Source organism: Anas platyrhynchos, chromosome Z, assembly GCF_047663525.1.
Source record: "Anas platyrhynchos isolate ZD024472 breed Pekin duck chromosome Z, IASCAAS_PekinDuck_T2T, whole genome shotgun sequence".
NCBI classification, from domain to species: domain Eukaryota; kingdom Metazoa; phylum Chordata; class Aves; order Anseriformes; family Anatidae; genus Anas; species Anas platyrhynchos.
The window spans coordinates 78,446,320-78,469,696 of NC_092621.1; the positions used below are offsets into that span (position 1 = coordinate 78,446,320).

General features: G+C 40.7%; 1 protein-coding gene across 4 annotated transcripts in view; it reads left to right on the top strand.

Moving 5' to 3' along the window:
- Positions 1–23,120, top strand: part of ATG10 (autophagy related 10) — an 81,892-nt gene extending 58,772 nt beyond the window's left edge. For 2 of the 4 annotated variants that reach the window (XM_072031135.1, XM_038170765.2), the window contains exons 6-8: positions 19,543–19,640; positions 20,073–20,169; positions 20,582–23,120. In XM_072031135.1, the coding sequence (XP_071887236.1) occupies positions 19,543–19,640; positions 20,073–20,169; positions 20,582–20,605 (219 nt within the window). In that variant the 3' untranslated portion in view covers positions 20,606–23,120. Of the gene's footprint in view, positions 1–19,542; positions 19,641–20,072; positions 20,193–20,581 lie in introns of all 4 variants that reach the window. The other 2 variants (XM_038170766.2, XM_038170764.2) reach the window with 1 other exon arrangement.
- The last annotated feature ends 257 nt before the right edge of the window (positions 23,121–23,377 follow it).

Below are 23,377 nucleotides of genomic sequence, written 5' to 3' on the forward strand. Positions count from 1 at the left end.
AGATTGTCTGTTAATCAAATTACCAAAAAGACTGTGTAATTTTCAATTTTAAATAGACCTGCAATCCCAAGAATTGAAGGAGAGAAAATTAGTCTCTCAATCAAATAATATGTTGTTACTGACTAATGTGCTTAAGAATCAGTGGTTAATGAACACCATGTTTTACAAGAGGAAGCAGATTAGTAAACTCTGTTATCAGTGCCTTGTTTTAGAGGTATTCAAATCACTTTTATTTGAAGTGGTCTTAAAGTCACTAGATTATTTCAGCAATTTATGTCCTATTCGTAGAATTGTGATGGTGGCTGTCTCGAAAACAGTCCCGTTTGTGCCCAGGAAGATGTGGCTCAGAGCTGAGCTGTGCACTCTGGGTTCTCCACTCAGCTCCAGGCCTCCAGTGCAAGTTTGGACAAAGAGTGGGAACTCTCCAGGTGTGAGGTTTTTTATCATCAGAGGAAGATACCAATGTCTCCTTTCTTTCCCCACTTCCATCACTGGCTTCTTGATCTTAGCTGCTTCCAGGTACACAGGTCTCTTACGGGAGCAGCTGGTGCAACAGGAGTATAACCTCAACTGAGGTCTACAGGTGTTTCCATAATTCAACTAATACAACTTAATTACAGGATGCCTATTTTTAAATGGCACTCAATCATGGGAACACAGGCAACGTTAATGTTTTTGCAGCCACAGACTATTATTTGTATTATAATAGCTCCCTGAGAACTTAACAGGCATTGGTTTTCAGATGTTTGTTGTGCATTTCTGAATTCTAATTGTGAGTTTGCAGATTCTGTCATAATAGATGCTTTTAAATAAAGTATTAATTATCTGGGTTGTCTCCTACAGAATGAAGATGAGAAAATTAGATTTAATAAAATAATAGATTAGCTGATAACTCCCTTTCTGCACAAGAAAGTTTTGTAGTTCAGATTGTAAAGTTTTGTGATTCATAGCTCAAGTTTAAGATTCAGAGCTAAATCATGACCATTTCTGCATAGAAAGGCAGAGGATTCAATTAACTTTGCTTTCAATCCATTTGAAAATCCATTGCTGGTAGATAGAGACCAGTAACTCTTAATTACAGGCAGATGCTAGGAATCCTTTGGGGCTGACATCTCAGGTATTTCCCAGATGAGCTGTTCTGGCTTGTGGATAGCTTACAGTCCCACCTGCAAAAATGTATAGGAGAGTCTGTTATCTGCACTCCGGAGGTGTTACTCCTTCTCTACACTTCTACACATCATACTGTGGCCTGAAGCCACATTCACGCTCCTCTATAGAAAGCACTGTCTCTTTCTATTTGTCTGCAAAGCACTGCAAAAACCCACAGCACAGTGTAGGTAATAAATCATAATGCAGTACTACTGAGAATAAAGCGAAAATAATATGTTTGAAATGTGTAAAATCAGAGTGATGGAAGCCAAAAGGAAAAGCAGGTCACTCCCACCTGGAGATTACTTTTGCCTCTTAAGATACAGTAAAGTAAAACTGGCCTGCATCTGTTAACTAGGGAAGTAAGTGTGTGAGATACATGCATGCAGGGGCTTGCAGGAACAGGTTTTATGTTGGTAAAATGTGTGGTGTGCTGAGCCTCTTGTCTCTGCGGCACCTTTCCAGAAGTGGTTCAGCCCATGAGTCCAGTGACAGAAACTAAGATATAAAGAAAAACATTTTGGAGAAATTAGCGGAGTTACAGCAGCAAAACACTACTGGACATAACACTGAGGTGATATTCCATTAAATAAGTCATTGCAGACTAAGTTAAACTGCTTTTTCCCAAAATAATGTGGACTGTGCCTCAGGCTGATAGCATAGTATTGGAACTGCTGGCAGGTAGAAGGTAAGATCCTCCAGCAGTTCCATGAGTGATTTGGAATTAATTTACCTTTTTTTTTTTTTTATTCCTATGCCTTTTGTATGTACCTCATTTCCCTGAATACCATGTACCTGTGGCTTACGGCTGTTGAATTCTGCTGACTTGAGGGAGGTTAGCCTGCTTCACATCAGTATTGAACCGGGTCCAAAGGCCCCAGCTGCATTCCTGGATTGAAAATGTGTACTTTCCCACATGGCTGTGAGAGAGAGCCTCTGGGAAAGCCGCTTTAAGAGGTCTACAGTTTTAATTTTAGATGAAAGCACACAGGCACCGGGCAGTGAGGATGCACTGGCCATCCAGCCAGGTGATAAGAAGACAAAGGGAGTGCATGGTTTTGTGCATACATTTCTGTCTGAGTCTGAGGGGAGGCAAAGCACCAGCACAATTAACAGTGCCAACAGTATTGTATTTTAAGTGCCAACAACTGCTGGTATAACAAACACTTCCCCTTGTAAATTGAGAGATACATATGCCAGATCAAATAGAAAACAGCAGTGAAGATCAGAGCATTCTCAAAGGAATTACAAAAGATAATAAAAACTTACAGTAAGCAATAGCCTGCAAGGCTCAGATCAAAATGGGAGTTAGGTCTGCAAGAAAAAGTGTTTTTTTGCCCTCAAGTGGGCCAGGGTTCTGAACTGAAATACCAAGTGTTTTTGTTTTGTTTTGTTTTGTTTTTTTTTTTTCTTTTTTCTCCTGCATTTCTGCTGACCAATTTTGCTATGTGGGTTAGGCTTTGCCTGCAGGGACATAGATCATGTAATGCAAGTCACTGGGCAAACTCACCAAAACAGGCTTGAACTCTCAGTACACGTGGACAGCAGAGAGAGAAGGTTCAGGATTTTGCTCCAAAACAGAGCAAAACTTCTACGAGCAGTTCACCACTGGGGAAAAAAAAAAAAAAAGAGCAGACAACTATCAAAGGGTAATGTTACTTACCTTTTAACAAAGGCTGATTTTGGACTTCAATTCAAGAGTTGACAGATTAGGAAAAAAATTCTTACTGCCATTTTTTAATCACAGACCCAGGATGTTCAACCAAGCATTTGGGACTTACATTTTAAGTGTTTTATGAAATGTGTATAGCATGCCAGTGTACAGTTGTAATACAACTATGTTTTGTCTTATACTCTGTATGGCAAAATATAGCAGAGATCAGGAACTGAAACATAGTATGAACTTTGAAGAGTTTAGCTATTTGGCAATTATATCACCAATATAATTGAAAACAAATTTAAATAAAACTTTGAACTTTTCTGTTACTTTTGATTATTATTTGAAAGGCATGTTCATTTTCAGAGAAAGCGTCTTCAGATATTTTTACTGACTAGATTATTTTTACTGCAGTAAGCAGAAGCCAACTAGTTACCTTCTCATAAATAAATTAGTATGATAAGGTTGCATAGTATTTTATAATGATAATTGATAAATGGTGATGATTTAATTGCACTTCCTCTAGTAATAATCTTAAAATGCTCAAATGAAGTTCCTGTGATTGGCTTTCATGTGAGTTAAATCTCCCTGGAGTCTTCAGTCATCCCTTTTCTACATCCGGAGATAACTTGCTTTAGCTGTTTTAAATAATACAAATCAATTATAACACACAGCTGTTTAACAAAACTTCTAAATGTTGCTACAGGTCTCTGTGGGTATTTCCTGATGGCTTATAATGACATCAATTTAGCACACCTGGTAAGATCTGTGTTAGCTGGAAGTAGCTTAATTCTGCAATGACAGGAAAATTAAGGAGTATTTATGGATTACTGTTGCATTTCAGAACTGTTGCCAACTGTGATTTTAGCTTCTTTTTGAAGAGTCAGAAAGGGAGTTGCAGACATGGCATGTCTGTGTCCTGAATATCTTCCTTGTAATTTTGTAGATGCTTTTGAGGATATCCTGCATTAGCTATTACTCTCTACGTATTCTGAAAGAATGTCACTTTGCATTTTTGAATTAGTGGATTTTAGAAACGTACTCTTTCGAAGAAGCTCCTTTCTGAGTGCCTGTTATAACTTTCCTGAAATACAAAGAAAGCTTTCCTCAGTTGCCCCTCAGCTGGTTTGTCCCATTCAGCATGAATTAGGATGCCCTAGGGGATCTTCTGGGCACCTCAGACTGCCATCCCTGTTTTTTTCCTGACTTTTTAATGTACTTCCTAAGCTAGTTATGTATTGGCCTTAATGACAAGTAAGAAAAATCGGTGTTTACAAAGGAAGACAGAAATGTCATGAATCATAGAATCATTCATGTTGGAAAAGACCTCTAAGATCATCTAGTATAATCTTTAACCTAATAGGGGCAAGTCCAGCATTAAACCATGCTATTAAGTTCTACATCTACATGTTTCTTGTAGATCTCCAGGGACTCAGCCACTTCCCTGGGCAGCCTATTCCAATGCCACACAACCCTTTCAGTAAAGAAACTTATCCTAATGTCCAATCTAAACCTCCCCTGGTGAATTTGAGGCTGTTTCTCCTTGTCTTATCACTTGGTGCCTGGGAGAAGAGCTCAATCCCCATCTTGCTACGAGCTCCTTTCAGGTATCTGTAGAGAGCAATGAGGTCTCCCCTGAGCCTCCTCTTCTCCAGGCTGAACAACCCCAGTTCCCTCAGCCGCTCCTCGTAGGACTTGTTCTCCAGACCCCTCACCAGTTTCATCGCCCTTCTCTGGATTCTCTTGAGCACCTCCATGTCCCTGTAGTGAGGGGCCCAAAGCTGAACACAGCACTTGAAGTGCGGCTCCACTAGAGCCAAGTACAGAGGGACAATCACTTCCTGAGCCTTGCAAATAGGATGAATGTAAAAATAGCACTGGAGAGATTTCAATTAATAACAGGAAAAAAACAACCCAGGAGCATTCTCCAAAACCTCCAAGCAAAAGTATCCAGCTAAAAAAAAAATTTACGGTAAATGTGAATAAAAGTCTATAGAAAGGAATGATGAAGTATATCGTGATAAGGGATGGCAGCAAGAGAGACACATTTCTCTCACATATGCTCTTATATTTAGCAGAGAAGTCCAGTACAGTTTTAGGTAGATACATAGTGGTATTGTGTAAAAAAGCTCCAACGTAATGGTCCTTCTTCGTGTAAATGAACAGCAGGTTCAGTGCTTTAAAATCCAGGTATGATACACCAGAGGCATAGTAAATCATCAGAAGTCCAAACATGTCTTGGTGATATGCTAAATGATGAGACAATTTGAAAAGAAAGACCACAAGAACAGGAGAAAGGATCCAAAACAAACAGTGGAGAACAGAGAATAGACCTGAAACAAAGGTGGAGAAATCTTAATCTTAAAGTGAGCACATTTTATGACAGGGTAGTGCATTATTTAACAACCAGAAATTTAAAACAAAGTTTCAGTTTTTCAGTTTATCTGTAAAGGTAAAGGTTTATTAGTTTAACTTTTGTTGTTTTGGAAATATTCTCCAGCATGAATGGGAGATGTGCAGCAGTTAAATGTAACTTATGTTTATAGCTAGAACTTCTGTCCTGAAATTACATGGTATTTGGTCCTTCTTGTAGAAGTTGACAATACAGAGTATTAAGGTAAGTACCTGTGAATAGCAGATTTTGTCCTCTAATTTTTACATACTTGCTTTTCAAAATTATGGCCTGATGATGCATATAGTTACCTATTAAAAGGTGAACTAAGAAGACCCATTTATTTTCCAGGCACCTTCCAAAACTTATTACAAAATAGTAGAATATTTATTGGTTTGGACAATGGGTGAAGGCACTAGCCATTTTCATCCTGTCTTTGTGCTGGGGGGTGTTTATAAAAATGTGCACAGAACAACTTCAGCAGGGAAGAGTGACACATTCCCACCTCCAAAATGCAGCTCAGTGGTACAGTGGTGTGGCTACTTTCCTATGAAGTTAAGAGCTTTACTCTAAATCAAGAAGAAAAGAAATCTGAATCTAGGTCTCGTGTCTCAGATTAGTTCTTTACTTGCTTGTAGAGTAAAGCGGGATATAATGGCCATCTCTTCTTTCTTTTTGGTATGTTTTGTACAATACCAGGTTTGGTAGGCATGTTGTGTGGATGGCTGTGGGATTCAGTTTGGGGTGTAGGCCAGAGGTTTATGTTCTCCAGATATAGTTGTTTATGCCCATGGCAAGTAGCAGAAAAATGTTTTCTTCTTCTGTGAGGGGGGACTTAGCACTCTGAGAAACAGGTCTTCCAAAGGCTAGGAGGAAGCAAAGTGAGAATTTTAGAGAATTTTGGATATAAATCCCTGAACATATGTGCCCGAGTTCATTTTTGCTTCTTCTCATTTGTGCCAGTCCATGTCTCAGTTACTTTTTTCTGTTTTTAAGCAAACTAACAAGATGATTTTAAAAGTTGAAGAATAGATCTGATCACAGTCAGGAAACAAGCATCACCAAAAAATTTTTTTTGTTTTGTTTTTTATGAGTGTCATGTTGTCATAAACCCTGACCTTGCCCTGAGAAAACAAAGTCATAAACACAATCAAGTAAATCTGCTAAGTTTTAATCAATGCTTCGTGATGATGGAATGTAAAATCAAACATCCAAGGATAGAAATCGAATTGCATTATTACAGGAGGCTCAGCAGTTGAAAAACTGCCCAATAAAACAAGAATGAAGGCTTGGTGACTTGAAGGTTCTGTAGAAACAGTCTAAAAAACTAATCTGTGAGTCAGGACTCTGAAAGATCATGGAAGTTAACAGAGCACATGCTGCCTTGCTCATTCCCTGTCCCTCATCAGGTTTTACCAAAACCTCTTCAGACCCAGATGCTTCTGTTATCAAAATATGATTTAGGGCTCTGCCTGCAGGGCACTCCTCCTAACCATGGGAGTGGACAAAGTTCATTTATTGTATGTCGGTTCTGTTTTTGCTGCCAATAGGTTGGTGTTTTGGTTCTTCTAGTGCTTTGCTGTCACCCCAGAAAAAAAAAAAAAAAGACATCAGACATTCTGATACTGACTCTCAATGCAGTACTTTGTGAGGACAGTTGCAAGTCTTTAATCTCAGGGCTATATTAAATTCCTAAATGTGGTAGATCATTGTTGTCTATGTGGTAGTCTGTTAAAAGATCCTCCACGCTGTTCCAGGTCTTAGCTTACAGGCTCACCTTGTGTAACCCTTAAAACAGAAAGGTGTGGGCTGCTGACACCAATGCTAATTGAATGAGGCTGAAGATGATTGTGCTGTTTTCCTTCTGCACTGTGCATGCATCTTCATGTTCAGTCTATTCAGCCCTTTTATGAATCCTCATCTACAATGAAGAAAGCTATTTGCATTTACTAACAACACTTCTACTACAAAATGGAATATTTGCAACCCTGTCCCACAGATTTTAAATTTCAGAACAGCAAGTGATAAGGAATTCTCCTGTGTCTGATTTGTTACTATTGTTTATTTCTCAATTTCACCTAAATCAGATGTTTTTCTCCTGTCATGTGGTACTTAGCAGGTAGTTGTAATATCATCTCTGTTATATGTCTATTCTGTCACATAAAAAGTAGTCATCCAAATGAAAACTTCCCAAGAACAGCACAGAACTGCAGTATTTTTCCAGAGTCTGCGCTTTTTCAATATGTAGTTAAGAATCTGAAAGACATATTCTTTATAGAACTTCAATAATCCTGTCCATTACATCACTTAATTTATAGCAATGTTAACAGAAAAATCAATAAACATTATTTCTAAAATGTCAAGGATGTTAATGGTGTGATTTAAAAAAGGAAGAAGATTCAAAACTCTGAACAGAACACTTTGATATAGTGTTGTAGAGGCACATCTTGCTGAAACTGTGGTAGGGAGGATTTAAATCATTATGGCTCAGTCATCTTGAAAAATGTGTGTAGGTAGCTATTCTTAGACATACAAATCTTTCTTGCCATATTGTGGGATTTTGCTAAGTGGGGGAGGCTGTATACAGTATATCTTAACAGAAGGTTGCTAAGATCTCTCTTAAATCACTTTGACTCATATCAACAGTTGCTATGGATCCCCTGCTAATATTTTTGGAAAATTATTAGTACAACTTCCTGAGGAAAGGGAATCTTACCAGCATGGATTGGAAGGCTGTTTCAGAGGGAAAAATCTAAGAACGGAAAAGCTGGGTGAATATTTATTTCAATCTAAAATTTTCTGTGATAGATTGAACTTCTGTGGTTGAAAACAAACAATAGTGGTGTACAAGCTAGCAAGAAGGTTTATTTGAAAACTAAGCATTAATTAATAATGTATAGCTGCCCTACAGCTGAGTCATGTTTCTCCCAGTAAGACTTTATGGGCATAAACCTAGTCTGACTAATTTCAAAGGAGGAAAAGACCAAACAGTGGACTGGTACTGAAGGGTATAGAATAAGCGAAGAGGCTTAATGGGTAATGTTCATATGGAGATGAAAAGTGGTAGGAGGATCCTTGCTGATTTCTGGGGAACAATTCAGGATAGACTTTTAGTGTTATTGCTCCTTGAATTGATCAGTTATTCTGAAATGGAGATTTAATAATATTTCTACACTGATACATAATTAATTGGATGAATTACAGTGTAGTAGTATTGATTCCCTTGATTCTTCTCTGCTTCTGTAGAAAAAATGTGACAGTGCTACACATTGCATTTGCACAATTTTTCTAGCAAGAGAGATTCCACAGAGCCTCCCAAGAAGAAGATGAAATAGCATATTCCTTCCCTGGTCTGGCATTGCTCATTGTAGGCAGAGATGGGTTGCTCTTCTGTCTTCCCCTGCAGTGACCTCCAGCAGGCCTGTATGGACACAGAAAATCATTACTAATATGAGGCTGGTTACTGAATATTCCGCCTAATTGAATGTTCCTGTGAAGAAAAAATTAAAGTACACAGTAATATCGATTGCACAGTGTGAGGCAAATAGATATCATATATGTCACAAAATCAGCTCCACATGAAAGACAACTGTCATGGTCACAAAACTGTTATAAACTTAATAACAATTCCAGTTTTTTTTTTTTTTTTTTCCTGCAGCAAGGGCTCTTGGTCAAGCCCTTCCGCAGATTTTATTTATTTATTTAAGAAAAGCTTTTAAAGTGCCATTTAAATGGAGGTTCGGTATCCAGGTTAACAGATCAGCAGTTCAAAAGCATTTAGACAAATTCATGAGACCACTTGTCCATAAATGGATTCAAAAAGACCATGCATGAATGTGTCCTCCATCATCTGTAGTACAACAAGCACAAAGGGAGCAAACCACAGAAAAAAAACGGGCTCTGCTCTACCACAACAGCCTTTCCACCTGCCGCTGTTGCAGACCAGACCCAGTGCTGGATGGATTCTGTTCCCATCCAGTAGGGCACTTCTTACATTCTTCAGACAGTCTGAGGTTCAAAAAGGAAGGCGAACTCATCAAAGGAGATGGATTTTCTTCATATGGTCAGACCAGGGTATGAAGCTGTGTATAGACCCTGAGGACTCGCAAAACCACCTGACAGCTCTTAAAGTTGAAATTCAAACAGAGGCCAGTTTTGCCTTCTCATTTTGTATACTGTATTTCTGGCTGCATAGCAGCCTAATTCAGGAGTAAGGAGACACACTGCTCAAAATGCCTTGGCAGAATGGGAGTTACGGCTCCTGCAGCAGTGATATGTTCAAACTTCTGTAGACTTTTGGGCTCTCTGAAGAGAGCTCAGTGTTTCACTCATTTGTTGTCACAGACACTGAGGTATTCCAAGTCTTTTTTGAACTCTGAATACCATTGTTACCAAAGCACTTAGCTGCAGCTCTGGGAAGGTCTTGTAGCAGACTGTTTCAGTTCCTTTTGGCATTTTCTGTTCTCCACCTTTCTTATGCCAGCATTCGCTTTTTTTGGTGCTCGCTAATCCCAATTCAAACTTTTTACTCTACCATATACTGTGTATGGAGATTCTTGGGCAATTTGTGACAGATCAGGCTTTTACACAGCACTATGCTTGTAGCCTTATATTGAGTCTATCATCAGGAAAATTACCACGAATATTGATGGTCTTAAAGTGTCTGTGCAAGAATAAGAATTTGCTGTTTCAGTAGTTATTCAGAGTATTGGTCCAACAAATGGTATTTCAAGTAATATGCACTATGGGGTGCTTTAACTGGAGGATCACAGTCATCTAGCATTATAAGGAGAGATGAGGAACAAAAAAAGTCTTCCTTTGGCCTGAACTCAGAATGAGGGCTGAGTCACATTTTTACGGACATTTGATTGCCTTCTTATATTTGATATAGTCAAATTAGTGTTCTACTGCTCTGCTGCAGAAGAAATTTGCTTTCCATTCATTACCCTGTGGTAATTGTCTGTCTTCTGACAACATTATAGCTATTAGTCATACTTCCTTCTTGATAAACTATATAGAGGAGGTAGGAATATATGCCATCTCATTTGCTAGTTACAGTATTTCAAACTCAAAAGTCCAATGAAAATCTCTCTTCCCAATATCTTCTTGTCCAGAAATTCCTGGGATTATAAAGTGAACCCTTCGGGGGCACATTTATCAAATGCCATTATGGATTTTTTTTTTCTTTTTTTTTTCTGAACTCAACATTTTTTAATCAGAGTTGGAAATCTGTCCCAAAATCTTTCCATACTTATACAGCTTGTTGGATCTTTCAGTTTTGCACCTTAGATGAATCTCTTAACTTAAGAACAGATTTCAAATAGTAATTAATTAAGACTATAAGCTACATAACTAAAATGGTGACAACTGAATTAATCTTATTTTGGCAAGCATGGAAGAGGAATCATCTGTTTATTTTCTTGGAAAAATGGCTGAGATGCCATTTCTTGACAATGTAATTATGGACCTGCCAATTTTTAACTATAGAATTTTCTTAAAGAATCCTAAATGCAAGTTACATGCTTTTGGGAAGTTTAGGCTTTAAAAACATAGCTTTGTCTGAGCGTCACCTAGTGCTTTATTCCACTTTTTCTTAAATTTAGTAATTCAAACCTGGTTTTATATATAAGCATCAGCAGTGTTGTCTATTCTTGTTTAATGTTATGCTTGTCCTGCGTGACTTTTGTATGCCTTTAAAAGATATTCTGTTAGATGTTAAATTATTAAAAAAAATAAATATATATGTAAATTGCAAAAGAGGATTATCGCCCTCTCAAAACTGTAAATATTCTGGAATAAGGCAGATGAACCAATTTCAGGGATGAAATATGAAATAGGTCTTGGTTATCTAGTTATTTAAGTTATTTTTTATTCTGTAGTATTAAGGTGATACAATTGTAAGCTCTGCACAAAAAGTGCATATGCATGTCAGATCTTAAGACATTCTTTTCTGTTGTTATCACTGTCTTAGTTACAGAAACCACTATATGGAAAATATATTTATCTTCTGAATAAACCTGAAATAGGAAGGGCCCAAAGATGTAAAGTAAATGAAAGTGAAACTTCTGATTAAACACATTTCTGTCTGTTGCCCTTGAAAACACTTTATTTCTGGGTAAATGGCTTTGTCTAAATGACTTTCTAACCTGCACTGTGCATTATACAAGAAAAGCAAAGTTGTCCTCAAAGATTTTGGATTGAAGTACCATTCCTGTTTTGGATGCACGTCCTATTTCTGGTAGCTTTAAAAATGGAAGAGCAAGATTGATGTTTTTGTGACATGTGACTACAGACATGTTCAGGTGTCACATTCAGCAGAAGCTGAAGATGTCAACGTAAGTCACAGTAAGTTAGCAATGTAGAGGTGATGTGTGCATGGAACGTGGTGGTTAGAGCTCTGTCCAAATTAAAAAACAATTTTATTGCAAACTGTAGACAAAAGGCTGAATGCAGGCTGTGATCAGCCAGCTTTCATGTCATTAGCAGGGTTTTAAGATGTCCTTTATGGAAAAAGGAGTGGCAGTTTGTGCTCTGAAGAATTTGTTTCTTCAGAAACAGCATTTCCACCGTCTTGGCCATGATGGCTTTGAAACAGCAGGTACAAAGTGTTAAATGTGGTTCATTTTAGAAACTGGCTGGATAGCCGGGCCCAAAGAGTTGTGGTGAATGGAGCCAAGTCCAGTTGGAGGCCAGTCACTAGTGGCGTCCCCCAGGGCTCGGTGCTGGGGCCGGTCCTCTTTAACATCTTCATCAATGATCTGGATGATGGCATTGAGTGCACCCTCAGTAAGTTTGCAGATGACACCAAGCTAGGTGCGTGTGTCGATCTGCTCGAGGGTAGGAAGGCTCTGCAGGAGGATCTGGATAGGCTGCACCGATGGGCTGAGGTCAACTGTATGAAGTTCAACAAGGCCAAGTGCCGGGTCCTGCACCTGGGGCGCAATAACCCCAAGCAGAACTACAGGCTGGGAGAGGAATGGTTGGAGAGCTGCCAGGCAGAGAAGGACCTGGGAGTGATGGTGGACAGTCGGCTGAATATGAGCCAGCAGTGTGCTCAGGTGGCCAAGAAGGCCAACGGCATCCTGGCTTGTATCAGAAACAGTGTGACCAGCAGGGCTAGGGAGGTGATCGTCCCCCTGTACTCGGCTCTGGTGAGGCCGCACCTCGAGTACTGTGTTCAGTTTTGGGCCCCTCGCTACAAGAAGGACATCGAGGTGCTTGAGCGGGTCCAAAGAAGGGCGACGAAGCTGGTGAGGGGCCTGGAGAGCAAGTCCTATGAGGAGCGGCTGAAGGAGCTGGGCTTGTTCAGCCTAGAGAAGAGGAGGCTCAGGGGTGACCTTATTGCTCTGTATAAGTACATTAAAGGAGGCTGTAGAGAGGTGGGGGTTGGCCTGTTCTCCCATGTGCCTGGTGACAGGACGAGGGGGAATGGGCTAAAGTTATGCCCGGGGAGTTTTAGGTTAGATGTTAGGAAGAATTTCTTTACTGAAAGGGTTGTGAGGCACTGGAACGGGCTGCCCAGGGAGGTGGTGGAGTCACCATCCCTGGAAGTCTTCAAAAGACGTTTAGATGTAGAGCTTAGGGATATGGTTTAGTGGGGACTGTTAGTGTTAGGTTAGAGGTTGGACTCGATGATCTTGAGGTCTCTTCCAACCTAGAAATTCTGTGATTCTGTGATTCTGTGATTTTACAGAAATTCTGGCTGCATTAAGTATTCTCGTATATTTGTGTTGCGGAATCTGCCAAAGCAACTCCATTTTCCTCAGAAAAACTCCAGCAGTTTGATTAATTGGTTTTTCGACTTGGACTTCATACTTGATGCAAGAAGAAAGCTTATTTGACTGTGTGGGGTTCACAGTTGTGAAAGTATTAATAAAAACATGTTGCTGAAGGTAGTATGTCTTTGGAAATACACAGGAAACACATACATTAAATCATAAAGGCAACTGTAACTGTCCCTCTCCAAAGAACTTGAGCAGGAGTTAAAATCCATCTGTAGCCTTCTCCTCCAAAAAGTGGTTCAGTAATGACAGAAAATCGCTTTTTTCGTCTGATTTTCACTTTTTTTGTCTCATCAGGCTCCCTTCAGGTTTTCCCTAGCTCAGTACCATTGCAGATTTATTTTGATTATTTAAGAAAATGCAGGAGAGCAGAGATAGTTGCACTTTTAGAGTCATTCTCCAGCACCCGCTACAGACAGAAGTAGGCTGTTTGATCCTCAGCACACTTAGTGATAGGAGTCCTTCTCTGTGTTTTACTGCAAAGTTGTAGGAACTTTCCTAAGTTAACATCAGTAGGATGACTTGACTTCTGTTTGTAATATGTCACCTGTCCCAGGTAATAAACTATGCTGTGCCCACTAAGACGGAAGGCGCTTTTAAAAAGCTTTTTGGATATGACAGCTTTTACAGCAAGCACATTCCTTTCACCAGCCATTTTGCCCCATCTGAAGATTTTTTTGATTATCACTTCTCTGTAACCAATACCAGTCCTATTCCTTAAAGACTGTTTTTATGAAGTGGCTGCACTAGTAGAAATGTTGTGACCCACATCAGTAGAAAGGAGAAGCAGTACACAGTTAGTATTCTAGCAGCTTTATTACTATCATCTGTGCCTTCCAACGGGATGATAGAAATTCCTGGTGTAATTGAAATTCCTTAATGCTGCTTCTGCAACACAGCGGTGCCATAATAATGGAGTTCCTGTTGCAGTAATTCCATTATTAGGGGAAAATCTGTAAGAAGAAGGAAACAGAGAGAGATGTTTGGAACATGGTTCTTGTAACAGCTGTTGCTGTCCTGTTGCCTTTGCAAGTACCATTACTGGACCTTGTAATCACAACACGCATATGCTCATCTGACTTCACTGCTCAGGCTTAATGTCCCCCTAGCCCTCATTCATAAAAACATTACTTGCTTTTTACACCCAAACTGGAGCGTGTGTGTAATCGAAGCATGAAGTCTTCCTTTGACCTCAAGTTCAACGTGCTTTGGGTTCCACGTGTGCAGTTATTGTTGTGGTCGTGGGACATAGAGTCAATCTGAAGAGAAAAATTATATTGCTGTCTTTCTGAATAAGAAGAGTTTGATTTTATTGACAAGTAAGTTACTACTGGTGTGTATAAAAAATAAGGAATGAAAAAGGAGGTTGTGAATTCAAGGCCATAAAATACTTGTAGCATCATAACCCTGTGTGAAGGATTTTTACTTAAGAGTAGGCATTTATTTCAGTAAGTGGGGTTAAAAGTTGGTGAAAAGGGAAGGGCCTGCAGCTTCCTTATTCATTGCATCACTGTTTCCATTTTCTTGAATGGAAGAGATTATGGAGGTCACGATTTATTAATCCTACCTTATTTTTCTGACCTGATGATTGGGATTGCAAACACTGCTGGGAAAATACCTGGAGATGGTAGGTGCTGGATGTGGTGTTTGGTGGCAGTATCCTGCATGAAAGTTTTGACACCCCTCCGTGATGATATTTGTAAAAGAACATCATGCAGACTGGATCGGGGCAGAGTAAGTTTTAGGTACAAATCCCTTGCACTATGGTAAACGGAGAGGCCATAAATGTTATGATGTACGATCTAAGGCAGGTTAATGTAGCACTGGAGAAAATAGAAGCCATTACGACTGGGTGAGCTCCAGTTATGACAGAGAAGATAAATGGTGCTGTTACAGGAGATGTACTGACAACAAAATACCTGCTGGCTGGCAAAGAGAATAGCGGAGCACAGCACAGCTACCTACAGGCAATTACCCGATACCTGAAGTAATGTTTATTTTTAATTCAAATCTGACTTGGGTAGTATTTCCTACGCGCACTGATAGGTAAAGTGACATACCCCAACCTGATGGAAGTTTTGTATTTGATTGTATGTGCACGTCAGAGCCACCCATTTTTTGCCACTATTCAGACTCATCTCTGACATTTCACTGCATTACAGGCAGTGCTCAGGGCCGGAGATGAAGCTAGTCTTAACCCCTTACACCTCATGGCCTTGCGAGGACAGCCCAGTTACATCAGTAAATGGGGGCAGAACGGGTGAAGGACAGTTGGTCGAGTACTGGCATCCCTGACAGGCTTTATGAAAACAGGCCTCTCTGTGCCACACAGAAGAAGCTGCTGCCAAACTGAAATGTTTCCTCATCCTCAGGGAGCCTGTGGCATTCCTTTGGTCGTTGTTGTTGCTGAGGGTTTGGGCACACTAACAAAAACCTCAGTGAAAGAGGTTTACATACAGAAGCTGTTACGCTCCTCAGTCATGTGTAGCGTCCCTACACAGAACTAAATTCATTATCAAACTACCAGTGAAACATTTCACATCTCTTACGTGGTTTTGTGAGAGAAGCTGAGGCAACAGGGACAGAAACGGGTGCAGATCGTCCTTTCAAGTCGTTCTTGATGTCACCTAAAAAAGCTGTCTTCCTACAGAAAGGAAATGGAGCTTGCATATTCACTGGAGCTGGTTGCGGCCTGTAAAAACTTGATTTCCAATGAAAGTTGGGTCAGGCTCAAGAGATACGCAGGTGTGTGACGGACGCCAGTGTCAAGTGCTGATCAGCACTGTGAGCCAGCGTGGGGATGGCAACAAGAAAATAAAGCAGCTGATTTCAAATTAACTATCCGAGCATTTCTGTCCGGAAGAGTTGAGAGCAACCTGTAAATGGGTTCTTTCTGTACAATGCCAGCGAGTAATTGCTAGGATTGAATTGAAAGTCACACACGTTTCTCTGTAAAAGGCATTGCTATGACCAATTAAGAACGAGGAAACTCTTTTTTCTACCTAAAGTGGTCTTTTTTAATTTTTTTATTTTTTCATGAAACCTCAATAGGACTTTATGGTTTTCCCAAAAGGGACGCACAGATGAGCCTAGCTGAAGGCTAGTATTGTTGTCCCAGCATTTTGCCAGGATACATTTCACTGCCTGTGGAGTATCTTTATTCCAACAGATGACTGTGGCAGGTACTAAACAGGTTTCTGGAGCTGATGCAGCACTAGCTCCTTCGTTCTCATGAAGTTCACTTTGGACAGTGTTTGAGAAGGACTCGGGAGTGATCATACTGCAGATTCGCAGCCCTCTCTCAGGGCATACCATGAGTGACAGAAGTGCACCTTTCTTGCTTCTCCTGATGGAGCACCTCAGCGCAGACCCCTGGGGTGGCAAGATAAGCCACTGCCTTCAGTTCTGGACTCATCTGCAGTGATGACCAACAAGGGCACTAATTAATGCTGGTTTGACTGACAATTGCATGTAAGCTGTACTACAATAGTGAGTTCTAGCTACTGCAAGCCCGGGCTGAAATCTGAACTGGTGACCTGGCAATAAAAATTCTCTATAGCCCAGTATCAATTCTGAAGTCATTCAGAGCTTTGATAACTCTTTTTTTTTTTTTTTTTGGCAGCTGTCCGGTACTTCCAACGGCTCTCCCCCGTGCCTAAGCCATTTCCCTCCTTAGAAACTCCTGCTTGGCTCAGGAGATCTTTCAATCTCTCCTGTTTTTGTGTACTTCCTGTCAGACGTACAGAGCACGACATATTCCCATCTTTTGGGTTTTGAATGTTTCTGAAAAGTGTAGCATTCTTGCAGTTCCATTCCTTTCCTTTGAGGTGAAAAAGACAAGTGGATTCAATCAGCTTCTTGAAAAATTCCCATTTTATACACAACTATTTTCTTGACACCATATTTGCTAAGGATCTGTGTAATACCTAAATTTCATGGATTAGAGGTAAACAAATAAGTGACAGTCTTCAGCTTGCCTAAGTGAAAGCCAAAACAGCTCTCTGTGAATGTGCAGCTGTAGTGCACGTGCCATGCCCACAGCCTCACCAAGAAGCAGCACAAGTTTCAATGAACCCCTGGGTCACTTCATTGCTGCCATTCAAAATTAGGTGGATCACACTGAAATCTGCACTGCTCTGGCACTGGTGTTGCTTCAGAAGAGCACGGAGGAGGGTTTGACTAATCCAAACCAAGTGTCCTCAGAGTATTTCTATCAACTCTGAAGCCGGTGGCTGGGTCCTGTCGCAGAAACCTCTCCCTTTACATCTGCTGGATTAGGAGGGGAATAAAGCGCCTTTCCACTGTTCGAGAAGAGTGGAAGAGATGCTGCAGGGAGTTTGAAGTTGAGTGGATTTCACCACTGTCACATGCTCAGGAGTCTTAACTTTGCACTAAAGATGGGATCAAGGGTATTACACTTCTGAAAAACTGGGGAGCAATACACTTTGCTTTTTCATACAGACATGTAATTGTTAGTGTTTGGGATTTTTTTCAGTCTCACTCCGTTGTGTTGTAAGGAGAGGAAGAACTAAAAGAAGAAAGATGAATAAGCTATTTAAAAAATCGTCTCTGGCTGCCGTTGGCTGTCATTCATCGGAGGTTTGCTATAGCAAGAACTGCAGGATAGGATGAAATACCAGGTCATGGGATGGTTGGGATTGACTTCAGGCTGAACATTCATCTTTGGAAATCATCCTTGTTCTTTTCTTGCAGTGCTAAGACATTCAAAGCCCAGCGGATCTTCTGCGTTCTCTTTGGGGCTGTGTATTATCTCTTCAGACTTTTTCTTCACGTAGGGGAATTGCTCAGCTTGCTGCTTGATGTACTTTGTTTTGTTTGGTTTGGCTTAATAGTTTTGTAAATACTGTTAACTATCTGTTTTTACTGTCTTTGAGGAATACCATTGGCACAACCTATGTATTTTGTAGAATTGCTTAGAGATCTGAGATGATTTAAACTAGCAGATAATTTGAATGGATCTTTTATTCAAACTGTTAGCTTTTCTCAATGGCAAACAGCATCAGTTCACTGTTACCAACAGCAGATGGTAGCATTCATGGGTAAGTTATCTGTTTGCACTGTGATGTAAAAACACAGCTTTCTGAACATTATTTCTGTATGTTGTGAAGCATCTGGAAGTTTTAAAAAGTTCTCCTAGACACAAAAGGATTGATCCTTATGAGTGTGTTTTTAGCATGAGAACCAAGTGTCCTTTAACTGCAAGAGACACTGTGATTGATATAGGATATGTCCTCTTTGCTGAAGGTGACAGGCCAGGATTTGTCTTCATTTGTTAGCAGGGGGTTGGGAAAGGAGTTTTTACTGTATTGTAAGAAGATTTAGCGGTCCTCCTCTCTTCAGTGCAGGCAATTTGCTAAATCCTAAGACAAAATGCAGCCACAGAACCAGGAGGCTCTGGCTGCAGTTATATCAGCCTGGACAAAGGGATTATGTCTTGGAGACTAAGATTAGTATAGTTTCTTCTTGGCCAACCATAGTAGAGCCACCACAAGAAGTGCAGCTAAGGAAAAAGGCCTTTACCCAGAATAAAACACCCAGTCCTCACAGTAAGTCTCTGCCAAGGCTCTGGCTGTGGCAGTCTGTGCTCGGCTGCAAGCAGGCTGTGCTAGCCTTCCACGTCGGGCATCTTTCTCGCCTGGAACCACTCTCTGGCTGTTCCCTGCTGTGCTGCACTAAGTGCTTTTCCCCTTCCTGAGTGTGGGGATGAGGTAGGATTTGTTGATTTTGGTGCAGAAGCAGCAGCAGTGACCTCAGCAGCATTAAAGGAAAATCAGTTCCCCGGGGCACAGTGCGTGAGGCAGATGTGCTGATCTCTTGGTATCACTGATGCAAGAGCAGATGAGATCACTGTTAGGGCTGTGCATGGAGTGCAGGTTTGATTCAGTCAGTGCACGTACTTAGTTTCAGTGCCTGTTGGAGAAGAAAGTGAAAGCGTTGTGCGGCATCAGATTGAGTTTTCAACAGCACTCCGTGCGGTGTGAGGGTGGAAAGGAACACACAAAGCCTTAGCAAAGCCTTGTAGGGAGTGTGTATGGCTGCAAACTTAATTGTCACTATATGGCTTTTTTTTTTTTTTCCTGCAGGACAGTTTTGATTGGGCTCTTGGCAAACAACTGTGTTTCAGGATACTTTTTTTTTTTTTTTTTCCATAGAATAGCCTAATGTGAGGATATGCCATCTAGTGGAAGTTAAAGCCACCCTGAGGGCTCTTCCTCCATTCCTGCTTCCTCTCACAAGCTCTGCATTAAACTCCATTTATTTCTCAGCACCTGTTTGACAAGACTGTAATTCCAGCTGCTTTTGAAAACTTTTACATTTGAACTAAACTGTGGCATTGCCTGCTTGGTGCTTTTATTTCTCTTTTTAGATAAGAAAATATGCTGTCAAGTATTGATATGTCAGCGACTGCTTGTAGAAAAACAATGTGAATTGAGAAAAATTGCATCAAGCATTAAGTGGACACTGCTTTGTCTGTTTCAAGTGTAAACAATATATTTTCTGTTTTCTTCCTGCATAGTAAAACAACTGATTTTCCCTCTTAGGAGCACCCGTTACTTGGGCAACCATTTTTTGTTCTACACCCCTGCCGGACTAATGAATTCATGTCCTCTGTACTGGCCAGCTCACGGAAACAGAACAGGTAAGAAACACTACTGTGCTTTGCAAGGCTTGCTGTGGTGCAGGCAAAATAAGTCAGCTAGGAAGTGAACATCATCAAAATAACTTCCTTTATCCAAACAGAAAGGGATTCTGTACTGTCACTTAAGCGCTGAAAGCTGAAGTACGCTTGATGTAGATAAAGTAAGGGAATGGCCCCACTTGAAGTTGTTTTTCTTTTCTTTTCTTTTCTTTTCTTTTCTTTTCTTTTCTTTTCTTTTCTTTTCTTTTCTTTTCTTTTCTTTTCTTTTCTTTTCTTTTCTTTTCTTTTCTTTTCTTTTCTTTTCTTTTCTTTTCTTTTCTTTTCTTTTCTTTTCTTTTCTTTTCTTTTCTTTTTATTTCTGTGACTGTCAACTGTATCAGCAATGCAGAAAAGTTGGGTAAGATGTTTATGTATTTTTCTGTCCTTTTCTAGACACACAAATTACATTATATTGTGGCTGAGTACTGTAGGCCCGGTTGTGGGTCTAAATCTACCTTTGAGTTATGCAAAACTAGGACTGGAGCAGAATGTAAGTGCTGAATTAAAGGAAAGGTAAGATAAAATTACATCACCATTTTTCTCTCCTGTCCTCCCACAAAATTTTAAGAGATCAGAATTGTCAAAACATTATCTTTGCCTTTGGAGCTCTTCAAATTCATTTGGGACTCACCGTCAGATATTTTGCTTACATGGCTGCCTTACTGCCTTTCCTGCTTCGCAGTGAAAATGTACGCAGAGGGAGGTGTGTTTGGCACATTGCTGACAGCCTTCCTGACTGTCAGAAGGTCCCTGGTAGGGAGGTCTCTCTCAGGTGTGTAAGAGCATTTTGTGGTGGTCCCTCCAGCACGTGGTTGATGGTGTGATCTAGAAAAACTGCTGCAGTAACTTTCAGTTTCATCCCTTCTTTTTTTTTTTTTTTCTGTTTGATATCTCCTCTTCAGACCCACGAATTGAAGGACAGCTGATGGTTAGCAGTAGTAAACTACTGTAGTAGTGTAGGAAGTCTACTACTGTAGACTTCCCTACAGAAGAAACCAAACACAGACGAGAGGAATCCTACCTGCTTGGTAAGCAATACAGCGTGGAAAAACAACTGTTCATGGCTCTTTCTTTGTCAAGAGCATGTCTGGTTACAGCTGAAGACCTAGGAGCTGGATGCAGTTGTGACAACTCACAAGCACCACCAAGACCCATGATAGCACTGACCCTTTGAAGTCACTCACTTCCTTTCTCTGTTTTACTGAGACTGTGGCCTTAATAGAACTGCACACAAATGCAGAAACTATTACAGAGTTGAAATACTGCATTTGGATCTTCTAAACTTACCTACTGACAGTCACATCTCTAGAAAATCCACACCATGTGTGAGGATATGTACAGCAAAGTACTTGCAGGATGTGGTTTTAGCTTCCAGCAATCGGTGTATGGGCTGAGCCTGCTTTGCCTTGGGATCATCTTCTCCATCACAGCCTAACACATGGACCCTCCTCATATTCCACACCACACACATAGCATATCTCAATCCTACGGCTGAGTAACACTGAGAAAATGTGTATGTCATGCTTCAGGGAGCAAACAGGATCAGGAGTCTACGAACAGGGTACTTACAGCCTACATCTGACTAAGCAGGTGTGGTTCTAGAGTTCAAGGTGCCTAATGCTATCATATGAGAACATCTGGCCTGTCCCTGCTTCACTGCCTCCGAAGGAAGCTTTGCCATACCCTGAGGGAGCAACTGTTGTAGTCAATTAGTATTTCTGATTGTACTAGTCATCGTTTACACGTTTAGTCCCTATCCTGCAGCCTTTGTGCAAGCCTCCCCTGACAGCTGTTGAAGTTTGAGCAAGGAGGAATCGCATAGAAGTGCAATCAGCGAGAAACAGATTAGATGTAACTTCCATACAAGCCATCTTGGACTCCTTCCCAATCACATTTTATGTGTGGTATAAAACAGACCACAAGTCCTAAGCAGTTGAGATGGAATTACGGATTTTACTGTATATGTTCAGCAATATGTCACTTACATACAGAGCCCAACGTATGCCACATCAGAGCTGTAGATGTAAGCTGCATCGGATTTCAAATTCTAGGTTTTCAGATATTTTGATTGGTTGCATATTTTTAACTTGCATCACATGTTATTGGTGGATTGAAATATAGTACACCCTTTGCAATTCCACTGGTGCACAGTTCTTTTGCCAATAATTTGGAATTAGTAATGAAAGCACATCGTTTATCCCATTCTGGATCCTAACAATCTGAAAGCCGGTTTTCCCATGAAAGATCTGTAAAATCTGGACTTCCATTCCTGTACTTTGACAGCATCTACATTGCCTTGCTTCACACTTTTGGCAACATATGCTTGATAACTCCATCCACGGCCCATTTTCAAACTTAAGGAAGATTTGCCCAGGAGGGAAAACAAGCAGCAGATAGGAGCAGTTGTGAGAGCCATTAAATGCTCATCCTGCTCTGCGTCATTATTTGTGATGCAGTGGAACAGAGGGGTGAAAACAATCAGCTTTTTCTCACCTGCCCAGCATTGCTGGCCAGCTCTGTGCCAGCTTCTGCTGCCTCTGCCCACCATAGTGACAAACTCAGCCTGCCCTGGCTAATCCTTCGGACCTTTGTTCTTGGTATAACTCAGAACCAGCCCCAGGCAGCATTATTTCAGCCAGGGTCTGAATTAGCTCCTGCTGTCCTTAGGATCAGGGAACTGGAAAGAATTGATGGAACGTTTCATGCAAACCATCAGCACTGAATGCTGCATCAGCGTATCTGAGGATCGCTTAATGCTCATTTTCCCGCAGCATCACAGATGTTACCTGGTACTGCACTGAAGGTCAGATATACAGAAGAAATTCCACTGCTGAATAGCATGAAAACCAGAATGCAATCCTGGACACCGAGTGGTTTTGGAACAACCTACGGATGCTAGTTTTAATGTTTTCATACTCTGGACAAGAACCTTTCCTTGATAAAAGAAATGGAAAGAGCCTTGAACATCCTTGAGTATCATTTCCAGTAGTCGTTGTGAGGCAGTGAGACACGTCAGCTGCTGAGATGCCGCTGTGCAGTTTACAAGCGTAGTTTCACAGACATTTTGTAGAGACCAGCTCTTGCTGTTTCTGCTTCCAAAGCAGAAACTGTGGTGCAATGCTACTGTTTGAAACAGGCTTTGACCAGTCAGGTTTCTTCACTGTCGTCAGCAAGACTGCTTATTGCAAGTCTGTTAAGTATCGGTCCTCTGCTCAGAACATCAGCATCTCTCCCATCTGCGTGATACCGTGCACTGGACTTGGTACCTAAACAGACTGTAATTGCAGACAAACAGAAGCATGAAATGTCTGGGAGAATAAACCCCTTTTCCACCCCATCAGCCTTACATTGCACCCTAATCTTCTTTTATTCAGTGATTGCAATAAAAATGGATGTGTATGTAGATAAGAAATAAATAAACACTTATTTGACACGAAGGAATTCTCAGCACCCTTTGCTTTCTATGTTAATTTTTCATTTGTAAACAAAATAGAGGATTATTTGGGCAGGGCATTGCATGTTTTTATAGACCTGAGATTTCCCCTGTCAGGGATAACCCTAGGCACTTGCTAATGGATGGCTGCACACAGCGGGATACTGCTCTGTCAGTGTCCTGGCAGTCACGCTCCAGCCTCTAGACATCCTCTCCTGGTCATCACTCTAGGATACCCCCAGGTGTCTTGTAACCATGCATACAC